General features: G+C 38.1%; 1 protein-coding gene across 1 annotated transcript in view; it reads left to right on the top strand.

Annotated features, from left to right (window-relative positions):
• The first annotated feature begins 663 nt into the window (after positions 1-663).
• The window catches only part of LOC306855887 (ephrin-A5b-like), a 49,796-nt gene continuing 36,902 nt past the window's right edge, over positions 664-13,557 (top strand). Inside the window, exon 1 of the mRNA XM_079394824.1 lies at positions 664-1,467. Within this exon, the coding sequence (XP_079250950.1) occupies positions 1,343-1,467 (125 nt within the window). The 5' untranslated portion in view covers positions 664-1,342. The remainder of the gene's footprint in view (positions 1,468-13,557) is intronic.

Raw genomic sequence — 13,557 nt, 5'->3', positions numbered from 1 at the left:
GTGTTTTTCTGTCAATATGGGGTGCTGTGTATACATTAATGAGGAAAAAAATGAACTTAAATGATTTTAGCAAATGGCTGCAATATAACAAAGAGTGAAAAATTTAAGGGGTCTGAATACTTTCCATACCCACTGTATGTATACATATATAGCAATATATATATATATATATATATATATATATATATAGATATATATATATATATATATATATATATATATATATATATATGCCTATATAGGGCCTATAGCGTGTGTGTGTGTGTGTGTGTTTCTTTTTTAATCTATAGAAAATGTAATGTTAATGAAAATGTATGCAGTAAAATAAATCTAATATTTTTTTCCAAAATATATTGTCTAGCCACTGCAAAAAAATAAAAAAATAAATAAATAAAACATAAATTTAAAATAAAAAGAAAAGAAAAGAAATGAAAAGAAAAGAAAAGAAAAAGAAAAGAAAAGTATGAACTCTTTCAAGTAGCCTAATATTTCCCTGTGAATATATTCTTCCCTGTGAATATATTGTATACGCCGTAAAAAAGCAGTTCTACCACCTTTGGAGGCGGAATGTAGTTTTTGTAACAGAGACGCCCATCATTCAAAATGCAAACCAATGAGAAAGAGAGCGAGCGCTGGAGCTGTACCGTCTCTTTCTCTCTTTCTGAGACAGCATGGCTCATGCACCCTGACCAGCTCAGCTGCCTGGAAGGTTACTGTTGTGGACTATATCTTAACACTGAATCTTGAATACGCTGAAACCTTTGTGCGTTTCGTCCAGAAAAATAGCTTGGTTTCCAAATCCTAACCAGAAGACAGCGCTTCAGGACAGCGTCTACATAAATTGAGTTTATAAACGTCAAGGTCTGACCATACAAACAGCGCTGGTCTTCATTCACATGTTTTAGAATGAGGTGCCAGTGGACATACACTCACTCAAACTAACTACAGTGACCAACCGCGCTGAAGATCTTATGGGTTTTGGAATGAGACGTGAACATTTAAAGGACCTGAAATTTGTCTAATGGTTTTCTAAGTCGATAAATCGCAAGAAAGGATGTGCTTGAGATGAACACCTTATCAGACTGGACTACTGACAGACAGCGAGCGCATTCTTAGTTTTTCTCCTAATAATAATTTACATGTAACGGTGACTCTTTAAAGGACTCTGTCATTCCTTGCACTGCGGTCTTATAGATCTGTTTTAATCTATTTTACAATAAAAGAAACAATTTAAAGCCAACAAATTCCACGCGTGGGATATTCAAGGAAAAGCTGACGGGTCGCGCAGCTCTTCATCGCCGGGACGCTGTATCGAAGGGGGCTGCGATTGAAACTTTCAGAAATGCCGCAGGTGGAGATGTTTTATTTTGTGTTGATCAGCCTGTGGATGTCTGTGTTGGGCCTGGAACCGGCGTCTAAGGTTGTGGCGGATCGCTACGCTGTCTACTGGAACCGAACAAACCCAAGGTGAGTTATAGTTATTTGCTCAGTTGATCTGCTGAAACGCCGTTTCTCTGTAATTTAGAAGCACCACAGTCCGCAGAATATCGGGCAACATATTACGCGGCTGCGAATTTTCACTAATGATACAACAGTCACAACATTGTAAGGGCGAAACTTACAACAAAATGCGCGATAGACACTTAACAGCGTTATTTTACAGTAAACTCTATGGCATAATTATATGAAGGTATGGAAAGAAACGGCGCTCGGAATTGCGAAAATAAATGAAGCGTGAATTGTTATAAAATCTGTGCGTTAGCTGTCTGATGTAGAGGTTAACACTAAAACCACACTAACAAGCTAACTAGTTCATACAGCTTTAGTTATGTAGCCAATGTATATAAGTGTATATAAGTCTAAATATACTTTTTAATGCCAATGTTTTTTTTTGTTGTTGTTTTTTTTATCTCATTCCAATAACTTTAGCCAGTTAATGGGTGGGGATTTCTTTCTGCTTTTGGGAGGTTGACAGGCAAGTTCTCTGCTCTTTCAAAGTAAAAAGTCATACCCCATGCCACTATCTCGTCCTAGACATTGCCCTCTAGAAACATCATTAGAAATAAATATCATGGCTCATTGGTCAGTTGTTCTTTAAAATCCAATTTACCTCTTTGAATGTGATTTTGCTTGTTATCATAATTCTAAAAGGGCACAATTTTATCAATTTATATTTCTTTTGAAGTATTTTTAAAATGTGTGGCTGAAAATGGGCTAGTAATGGATTTTAACAAAGATTTTCTAATAAGGTAATATAACCTTCCTGTGCAGTGAAGGGTGTTAATGAAAAATAGCATCAGGAGTCGAAAGAAGTACTTTTCTGGCTGAATGTGAAATACCTGAATAAGCTGATTTTATGGCTGTTAATAGTTTGGGTGTGTTAAATGTCAATGAGCTTTTTGAATAAGCCAGTATTCATAACGTAATATATTATAATTCATGTGAGAAATAATTTGCTTAACAGCTTTTTAACAACTAACATATAAGAAATATATTTAGATTGAAATTACATCAGGCTTGCTGTCCCTTTCTCTTTGCTGCAAATCTTGAGTTGCCTGAAAGCGCTGTGATTCCAGCTCATCCCCATTCTCGGTTGTCCCTCTTCAGTTGCCATGGGGTTTTCTCTCTGCCCTGCACCCCAGCCCCATGCTGGCTTTACACAATGGGTCAAACCCAGAGAGGCATTTCAGGAGTGGCTGATGCCCAGTTGGGTGCCTGCTCATGAGAGAGGGATCACACGTTCAGTGATAACAGCACAAGGCTGCGGTTAACCATCATCGGACAGTATTGAGCTCTGGTTAGGGTGAATCTGAGGGCGAGCCTGGTTTCTATAGCTTGGCAGAAATGTGTGTTTGTGTGATCGTGAATATCAGCGTGTGTGTGTGTTGGAGGCTCCCTGCCTAGGTTTTGTCCGGGCAAAATGAGGCCCCTCTAGCAAATAAATGAGTTAGTTCAAATGAGTATCTCTCATTCACATTCATACACTCACCCAATGGCCTAATTCAAATCTGGCTGTGCTGTATAATGCAGCAGCACTCTTTGGCAAGACCTTGGGGCCCTGAATGTCACTCATAACCCACAAAACAAGTAACCTTCTGATCAGAATGTGCCTGTACATGGATCTCATGTTGGACTTTTTCATTTAGACATTGATTTAGACTATCAGACCCTCTAAAGAACAGTTCTTTGGTAGCTTTTAAGATGCTTGATCGGTTCATTGTGTTGTGCCGCATCTTCCTCTCTTAATGTCACTCATTAACATGGCTAAATTACCAACATTAGAGACAGCTGTGCAAGAGTCCAACTCAAAGATTTAGATAGCCGTGTCATGAAATATTAATTTGTCAGAAAGATTGTCTACATTAGAGCTTTAATTGAAGTTCTTAATAGCTCAATGGCATTTAGTGACTAACAACATATAATAACAAGAAACATAACAGTTTATTAATTTTTTTTCAAAGCACGCAGACAGGCTTATCTCTTAATCGTTATTTTGCAAGCGTAGGAGTTGCACTTTGCGGCGGCGAACATACTGAGTGATTGCTAGTATTTTCACATGAGTGAGTACGCCGGAGTCTATAGAGATTCTTTAGAGGATTTAGGGGGGAATGGCTCCTTTAGTTTTTGGCCTGAGATTTGCAGCGCACCCATTCATATGTAAGCCTCTGTCTTGCTCTACATATGGTGGTCTTACAAGCTTCACTGGGTTTCGGAGGCTCTTTTTTTCCCTCTCCAATGCGGTCCACGCCGTTTGCAATTACAAATTCAATTCAAGTTGGCAGATTTCCTCTGAAGTTTCCCAGCTAGTTCTCAGATTAGTCATTTCTTAGTTCGAGACGTGTTCTTTCGTAGGCATTACTGGATTGGCTTGAGATAGAGAGCTTATTGTTTCCTTCTCTATCCTGTGGTTCTGAGAAAGTAGTGTTCGTGTAATCCAGATATGTGATCCACATCGCAAATATATTCATTTGTCAAGATTTTTTTTCTGCTAGTTCCTGGAATTTTAAACTCAAATAAGTCTTATGTTGAAAATGAAACCTGTTTATTTGTTGTTGATAGGCAGGATCAGTCAGGAATCAGTATTGAATTCCTACCTTAATCTTCTGGCTGTTTGTGTATGTGGTGCCATGGAAGCCAATACCTCTGTCCATCAAAGAGGTCTGTCGAATGGACCTAACAGCTGGGGAGAGGGATTTCAGCATTCTGACGGAGTCCCGTTTTAATCACTGATAATGCCTCTCAAATCTCTCAATAACAGATGTGGCACTTTTCCTACAGTTTTTGAAGCCGCCTCAGTCGGGTGGTGTAGTGAATTGTACGTCCAACCTCTTTAGACTTGGGTTTTTTTGTAATATTTCACACTTAAACGCTTTCTCGTTTGTCTTTCCCTGCTCATTTCTTCACTACAGAAATGGGAAATGTCATGGATCTCCCGTAAAGCCATCTCTTTTTCACCTCTTAACTCTAGCTTGCGCAATATGACCTCAAATGTGCCGGCTCAGTTTTAATCCCCACTTTAAAAACAAAGCCCATGGTTTGCGGTTTGTGGCCAGTTGATATTGTGATCGCTGTTTGGTGGTATTGTGTGGGGTTCAGTTTGTATTGTTCTGCATGTTTACCCTCCTTTTCCCTCACTGGCACTTCTGGCCTCCTGCTGCTCGGTTCCGCTTGGATTTTAAATGGGGCGAAAAAAATCATGTCCAAATATTGACTGGTCTGAAGACCCCGGTCGTCTCCCAGCCCACGTGAAAGGGTGCCATTGTTCCTGTCTTAGTGGATCTCTGCCAGAGTTTAAAGTATTTAGGCTCTTACATACAGGAAGTGCATACAACGTGGCTTGTAGAAGGAAATATAGACCGACTAAAGACTGGAAAGAGTTACAGATGGGAACCGCAGGCCTCATCGGTTTGAGTCCCACAATCACACCCCATCCCGATTAACCCTCCAGGGCTGGATGGCAGTGTGCTGGCTCTCTCAAAAGATTTGGGGTATCGGAAGACTCATTCCAGCAGAGAGAAAGTTCTCCTGCAGGGTAACTAGAGCATACTGCTGTTTGATGACCCCTAACACACCAAGAGGTGCCTGGCCCCCTTCCTTCTGCGCTCAGCTCTCGCGTTCCGCTAATAAACTGTCAAGATTGTGTCTCAGCGAGGATTCTGGGAGTGCCTCTTTTTTAAAATGAAAGTCAACCGGTTCTCTTTTCATTTTACGAAATCACGCTTGAGTCATCACAGCGATTGCTCGTCCTCTCTGAACTTTAGATGATAACTGATGCATTTCGGGCCTCTATGTTTGCTCGAGGTAAGCTCCTCATACACGGTGAGCTTTTAAATTGTGAGTGGTGAAATTTCTTTGCTGACGACTTTGAAGGCTTGGCTGAAGGTATTAACAGAGAGGCACTAAAGGGCTTAGGAGGTCATCGGCCCATTGTGTAAAGATACAAAACACTTCCTCTGAACCCCTTCACCCTTTTGTGTCTCCCTCGGAGAGCCACAACCTCAACAACCATTCATATTAATCAGCTTCAGACCTTAATGACCTGATAAAGCTCCTGAAAGGACCCTAAAGTTTACTAAGCCTCCTTGATAAGAATTGAAGGAAAATGTAGCATGCGGTAATGACTACTTTGTGCATTCTTTTGCCACGAAAGCGCAGACCAGTTTGCTCTTTGTGCCCTTCATTACGGCACATTTAATCGCAATGAGAACTAATGAAGGAAGCATTTGTTCGACAGGCTAAGTTAATAAAAATGGACTGACTTGGCAAGAGTAAGCATGAAAGAAAGAACAAGAAAACAAGAGAGAGATGGAGAGAGAAGGCTTCATAGCTTGAAAAATTGTCTCACTGATTTGAACTTGGTCTGTAACCTTAAAACTGCTTTCACCTGCACAAATGAGGGACTTTTGGTTGAAGAATACCTTAAATCTTTCTTTCTCATCCAGAAGCTGCCTACCGTGAAATGTTTCTCTTATTCAGAGCATTAAAAAATTGGATGATGAATTTTTTGTGCTGTGGTGAAGGACATACATCTTTAAAACAAACAAAAAATTTTTGGCTGCATTATTACGAACATATTGCAATTATGGCTATGGTGGTGCTCCAACAAAATCAACAGATTGTTAATTAAATATTGAGAAAAACACAATGTGACGTTTTTAAATTGACCAAACCTTTTATGAACGAAAATAAAAGCACAAAACAGCAAACTTTCCAAGGATAATGAAGTAAGTAATTTAATAGTTAATGTCTAGATAAACCCAATAATAATAATTAAAAAGACACTTTATTTAGACTGTTAATTGCATAAAATTTATTTGGCTGATGTTTTTGAATGTTGCACTTTTCATCAATTCATATTTAGAAATGTGTTTCTCTTTCGATAAAACAAAAAAACAAAGGTCAAAATAAACTTTTTGGGATCTAGATGTTCTCGTCACATTCGTGGTTTGAGATTGCGGAGCATTTTAAAGTAGACGATCAGTCTGTGCTAAGTGGTAAAGCATTTCCTTGTTACAAATTTGAGTATGCTCCGAGCGTTGGGACCCATAAAATATTAAACGCTGTTTGCGATCTCAGAGTCAAAAGTCTGGCCAACAAACCTTCACACGCAATGTTGAGAAAATGAGGTCAGTGTGACCATCATTGGAATCTTGAGGTCAGCGTTTTGCTATTTTGCGGTGGATGACTTTTTTGGTAAATTAATGTCTTCTCATTCGCTTTGAATACTGTAGATTTTTCCACAGATAAATTGCATTAAATCATTTTCTCTCTGTTTTAGTCATGTAATGACACTTTCATTACATTTGTCATTATCTATGAGTTAGTTGCCTGTAATTTCTTGTCAGCTTCACTAGTCTACCAGTATTTTTCTAGCAGACGTAGGAGTGTACAAGCGGCCATTTTCAATCTTGCTTCCATCTTGTGTTTTGAACGGAACAGCAGCAGATCTGGGAGTAGGTTTCCTTCTTTTGTAGCCCTTTTCAGCCATTTAAAAAAAAAATGCATTACAACTGATTTCCTTCCAACCTGTTTAATTTAGATCTTTCAGTCAATCAATGCAAAAGAATGAACAGTTTATTGATTCCTATCAGTTTCACCCTAGTATGTCGATCCCATTCCAAGCAAGTAAACTACTTTTAAAATGTTTGCATTACACAACACAACTCTAAATTTGCACGTTTGATTTACGCCACAGACATCATAAACCAGACTCGTGCGACCGTACACTGGCGCTCTGGCACTAGTATCACTGGTAGGGGGAACATGCTGGCAGACGGTGGAGTCATGGAGGCATCCACTCCTCTTTTATGTATCTGCTGCAGCCAGGCCTCAGTTATTCTTGTGCATAATTGATGGAAAAGTTAGAATAGCAGAAGTAATGCGATGAGAGGGTGCAGCGAAGCGGCAAGGCGGACAAGCGCACTGCTGGCAGCCGGGAGTGGGATCGCGTGCGTGGGGCAGCAAACATTGCAGAGGATGAGAGGGCAGCTGGAGTAACAGGTCATCACAAAGAAGCAGGACAAAGTGTCAGCCGCCAGTCAATCAAGCACCTCCTATTCCGAAAGTGACCTGGCTAAGCAAACACATGGAAGATATGTGCTGGTCAAACGGAGGTGTTCACTCAGTTGGTGTGACCTTAAACGTGACTTTTTTTGTTATAAATAGTGATGCACTGCTTGTTCATTTGATTTGTAATGCAATCAAAGTGGCATTTTCATATGCATATGGGCGTGTGCCATTGTTTTGAATCCTTTGAACTCTCATGTGAATCAGTGAAACTGCAGGCGTGCTCTTGCTGCTCCTGTGACATGTTGTGCGTCACACCTTTAGCAGTCTGTACAAAGAGGTGCTAATGGGCGAACAGCCCTACTTTGTCTAATAGACAATGAGTTGCTAACCAGTATCATCCTATTTCAAAGCGGCCCCGCGACCATTCAGGGAGTCTGCAGGAAATTAAGGTTTCTTCCCCTCAGGCTTTCTTTGAATCATCGTAAAGCACTAGTTAACTGAAACTAATCATTATTGGTCCTCCCAATTCGATCACTTGGACTCAAAGAAATGACGTGAAGCAAAACATTGCATAATGCAAACTGGAAGTGTCACATTTTATTAGGCTGAATAATTAACATTACATTCCTTCTTCAGTATATATTGCAATATATCTCAGGAATAAGGATATGGTCAGTGATAAAAAAAATAAGTTGTTTTTTTTCCTATGTCAGGAAAACATAGGACAAATGTTTTCCTGTTTTTTTCCTTTTTTGGTTTGCCAACATTTTGAAGCATGAAGCAGGGGGAATAATCCCAAATGTGATTAAAAACATGAGTAAATGCACAGATAAATCTTTTCTTTATAGGATTAGGATGGGAGCTTTTGTTGGTTTAGAGCGGTTGTGCTATTTATTATGAATTTGTATAGCTGCTTTTATGGCTACATATATGAAAATTAAACTTTTAAAAATGTACTGTTATTTACATGATACATATGAATATTTTTAGCAATGCATATTTATGAATATTTTCTTATTTTGATTTGTTAGTATTTAAATATACTTTAAAAACACCTTTTTTATATGTACAAAATTTTTAATATGTAATGTTTATTTTTTAAAAGTTGCATATAATTCTCAAATGTCTAAATAGCTTAAATTCTATATCAATATGTCTGTTTCGCAACAGAAATAATTCAAAAAGATTTTTCCTGTTAAACAATAAAAAAAAAAAATTATGTTCCACTGCCATTCATCCAGTAAATTAATAACCGTGCATACACAGGCTTCATTAGAAATCTTGTCCAAAAAACGATAAATTTGTCAGGAGGAATTTTGTGCAACCACAAGACATGAACAGAAATACGATCCCATTGTAACTCAAAGGAAACCATCTGTCTTGGACATAAATATTATTGCGATGCCATAAAGGCTTCCGATGGAAACATAAGTACTAAATGTGCTCAGGAAACAAATAAACCATTTTTATGGCTGTACCTACGGCCCACTGGGCATTTCTGCTTCCCTGAAAAGACACAAAGAAAATCCTTCTAAAATTATCACCTAATTTTCTCAAACCTGCACGCACTAATTTGCAGCAATTTACTGTTTTAATAATTACATGATTACATTAATTACTCATATTAAATGAAATGTTATGAAAGATTTATATATTGATATATTATAAATATATTTTTAAACATAGATTTGATGTCATTTTTTTGACAAATTTAATGAAAGTGTGATACCTTGATTCCAGGCTTTCATGGATAGATTAATATTGTATGATTAAAAAGGATTTTTCTACTTTTTTGTTTTTAGGAATGAACAGAATTTTCTTTGCTAAAAATACGAACATTTAAAGTCAGAAAGATTTTGTGGTTTTGTTGGCCAGATGAGTATTTGATTTGGGGAAAAAAAAGTCTTAGTATTTTGCAACCATTGGTGTGGATGTGATGTGGATGGATGTGGGAGTTCAGTTTTCAGGTCTAAACATGCAATACACATGGGATGTTCAAGTGCTACTGCTATTGCCAGCCACAGATTTTCCAAAGCTTGTTTCTGAAAGCAAGTTTATTTAAAAATTCCCATGAATATAATTCAGTTATTTTACATAAATTCTATCATAACATATACACCAATTTATCTTTTAACATTCATAATTTCTACATTTTTTAAACCAGAAAGGTTGTGTTTTAATATTTTACCTTTTTTGTCAGTGTGTTTATTTTTAATTTTCAATCATGATTTCCAGCAAGCTACTACGAGTATGTTATAATGTGGCTGTTTACTATTGAAAACTGGGGCATGGAACAAAGCAATCGAGGGGAGTGGTTACCAGAACCCACCAATTGAATCATCAGCATGGGCTCTGCAGATCTGGGGAAACCAATAAGGTTTTGATGGGTTGAGTATCTTCAGGCAGACTAGCGTAGTAGAGGCCTGAATGCAGAACACATTCATTCTTATTAGCCTCAAGTTCACTTCAGGTTCAGGTGATTTGCATTGTCAATTCACTTATAGATCGATCACCCTTAAAAGCATGCCACTGTATTTCATAAGTGGAGAGAACGACCACTACCGTCGAATTTACAACGTTTAATAGTTGGGCTAGTGCTGGTCCATGCCATCAGAGAGTGATTCATAAGTTATGTTCTCATATAGCCTTCATATAATTCATACGCACTTCGGGAAACCTAAAGTTTGCTCTGGTGTGAAAGTGAGGAGGTTAGTGGATGCGCAGGCCCCTTACAGTCGCTCCCCTCTCCCCTATCCCCTCTCCCCTTTCTTTCTCCGTCGCCAGTTGTCTGCCACGTCCACGGACTCTGTCTTAAGGGCTGATATCAGATACGGTGGGGATGAAACGGCTTACGCTGGGCTGTAGCCCGGGCTCAACCGAGTTCTCACCCCTTTTTATTGTCCGCCTTAACTCTGATGTCATTTATATCCCCTCTGGCGACCCCGTCGAACTGATAATATCTTTTGTCGGCAAGTCCCTTGTAGGAATAATCCCGATATGCATACCAACCTTTGAAAGCAGGGAATATGTGTTATATGGGTGTTAGGATACGAGCGCACAGCCACTCTCAATTTTTGCCTTCCCACTGGGGGAATGAATCCCCGTCTGCCTCTGTCTCATCCCTGATGTCTTATAATGACTTTGTGTTTTCTCTTTTCTGCGTTTGATTATTTTGCCTATCTCCCCACTCCCTGCCCGGGTGCGATATCGCACGGTGGTCATTGAATTCGCCATATGGAGCCCGTACGGCAGAGCCCATTGAGCAAATCACTCAGTCCAGATGCTTTTCAGATGATTGTGTAGCACCGTGCGATTTTAACGCGCATCTCCGCTTTTGCCCAGACAGACGCGCTAATTTCAATTGGTGTGCGTGGGATGAAGACGTGCTGTTGAAGACAGAACCCATTGTGGTCGTGCTTATCTGGACCGGCACGTCCTGCCACATTTGCACCCTTTTAATCTGACATCCTGGATGGTGGGTTTTTCACTTGTGGTGTGAACGTTATTTAATGATGCTGAAATGTGATAATTTGTACAAAATGCCAGTTCATAATGTTATCACATCGCATTGAAGAAAAATGAAAACGTTGCATTGCGTCTCATTCTTCACAGCCCTTTTGTTGTAGGAAAGAATTACGGCAGAATTAGATAGTTTAGAATAGGTTTGTTGAAGCCGGTGTGGGAGTTCAGTGGGTTTAATTGTTTATGGTTTTCTCAGTGAGACAATGAAAATTGTGATCGCGAGGCCAAATAAAATGGTTTATACTGACCTAATGGCACGTAGTTTGATGGCAAAGCCAGAAAGGTCACAACCGCATGGCTGTGGCTTCCCATCGCTCTCTTGACTTCATTCCATTAGCACCTCCAGCCAATGGGGTTCCAGCCTGAGCTAATCACCACTCTGAGATGTTTATGATGCATTTAGGATGCTTTATCTCTCAAATAAAAGTGTTTGATAAGTGTTTGAAAAGACAGCCAAGGGTAATCGCTCAGGCCATTTCACAGACTCTCGTGCTTTAAGTAAGTCCTGCTGTAAAGATAAAAGTCACCTCCAAATGTTTTTCTGTTCTCAAACATCAGCCAAATTATGATTCGCAGAAAAAAAAAAAATCTGATTTGTTCTGATTTGGTCCTCTGAATGTCCTCTGCAAATTTGCCAATTGCATATTTGGTCCGATTGTAAACTGGTGTTTTTGTTCATTTTGCGAGTGTGTCTGTGTGTTTGTGTTCAGTCATTATGGTCATTATTCAGGTCTGTTGGGTTGCAGCTGCAGTCAAATAACCCTTGATGGCACAGAGATTTGCTTTATCAAGGATAAATAAGTTTACTGTCTGGGACTCACTGAGGACAAAACAAAATGTATAACCTCAGGACAATAAAATATTCAGCCAAAGTACCAGATTTACCACCATAAAATCAGTATAATTTATCTATTTGCCTGTTGAGATATATATATAATTATTATTTTTTTAAATCTATGGAATCAATCAGTTCAAATAAAATTTGTATTCTCTAAAAGAAAACCAAATTTGAATAGGATATATAAAACGAATGTTTAGAAATGAATGGTGGCTTTTAATGACAAGAATGTTTGTTAGGGTGGGGGAAAACCAGCAGAATAATACCTTGAAATGTTGTCCACACCAAGATTGATGGGCATAAATCAAGTTCAAGCCAACACCATGAGTCATTTTAATTCCAAATCAAATGTGTAATCACAGCAACAACCTCTGTGGTTTTCTGTGTTCAAAACAAATGAGTGGAAATGAACTGCAGCGCAGAGAGCGGGGCGAAGCTGAAGAAGGCTGCGTTCAACAGAAGGCTTCCCAGAATTCTCCAATTAGACCAATGATATAATTACACTGAGGAGCCCACTTTCCTTCAGGTGCTAATTGAATTGGTCTGTTTGCCAAAAAACTCCCATTCTAGCGGAGAGAGAGAGAAAGAGAAAGTGCTCGGGCACATTCCTACGGTAATCCCAGGAGCGTTTTTACAGGGCATGAGGATGGTGTTTTCAGAGAAAATATGTGTAGCTCTGGTATCTGTGCTGGTATGTGAATCATATGTTGTGCTCTCCCAGGGCACGTCAGATGAGCAACCTGTGACCTGCCGCAAACATTAGGTATAAATAGCACTTAAGAAAACAAGATTTGATTAAAGAGCATGTGGTCTTGCACTATTGATTTTCTCTGCGAAATGAGAAAGGATGCTACATTAGTAAATAGTAGTGAACAGTTATGATCATTTTCAATTAACTGACAGCTGTAGTTCAAACTACAGCTGTCAGTTAATTGAAAATGATCATTAGTTAATTACACGCACATAAATATATACAGCACAATATATGCATATACATTATATGCATATACGTAATTACATATCAATTATTTGAGAAATATATAAAAAGATAAAATAACAATTATCATAAAAATTGAAATACAATAATTCAGTAATATAAAATAAATATAATTCAAAGCTTTTAGATGAAAAGTTTGAATAGACTTATCAAAATCACTTATGAAGTTGGTACTTCAAGCTTGAATGGCTCAAATACTAGAAAAGAATTCATTTGAAATTAGTTGAGGGGTAAAATTAAGTAACCTTTTTAATTATTATTGTTTTATTTTATTTTTTTAATTATTCACAGGAAATTAAAGTTTTTTAATGGATGTTTAAAAAAGTCTTAGGAAAACTGTTGTAGAATTTCTATCAAATATTAGTTTAGTTTAGTTTAGTTTATTCGTTTATAAAGCACTATTAGAACAACAGAGCGTTGACCAAAGTGCTGTACAATAATGATTAGTTTGATTAGTTTAAATATTATTTTGAAATATTAATTATAAAAAAAAAGAAAGAAAGAAAACTGTGCTGTTCTGTTCATGTAATGAAAAAAGCTTTTGTATATACTTAATCACAAGAAATGAAAGGCTTTATTCAGAAAGTTATTTAATGGATGTTTAAAAAAGTCTTAGGAAAAAAGTTTTAGAATTTCCTTTAAATATTAGTTTGAAATGCCAAGTAATGTTTTTAAAAAAAGTACTGTGAGA

This window comes from Barbus barbus, assembly GCF_936440315.1.
Source record: "Barbus barbus genome assembly, chromosome: 36".
Taxonomy (NCBI): domain Eukaryota; kingdom Metazoa; phylum Chordata; class Actinopteri; order Cypriniformes; family Cyprinidae; genus Barbus; species Barbus barbus.
The sequence above is the reverse complement of the archived record's forward strand: the minus strand, read 5'-3'. Positions and strand labels throughout refer to the sequence as shown.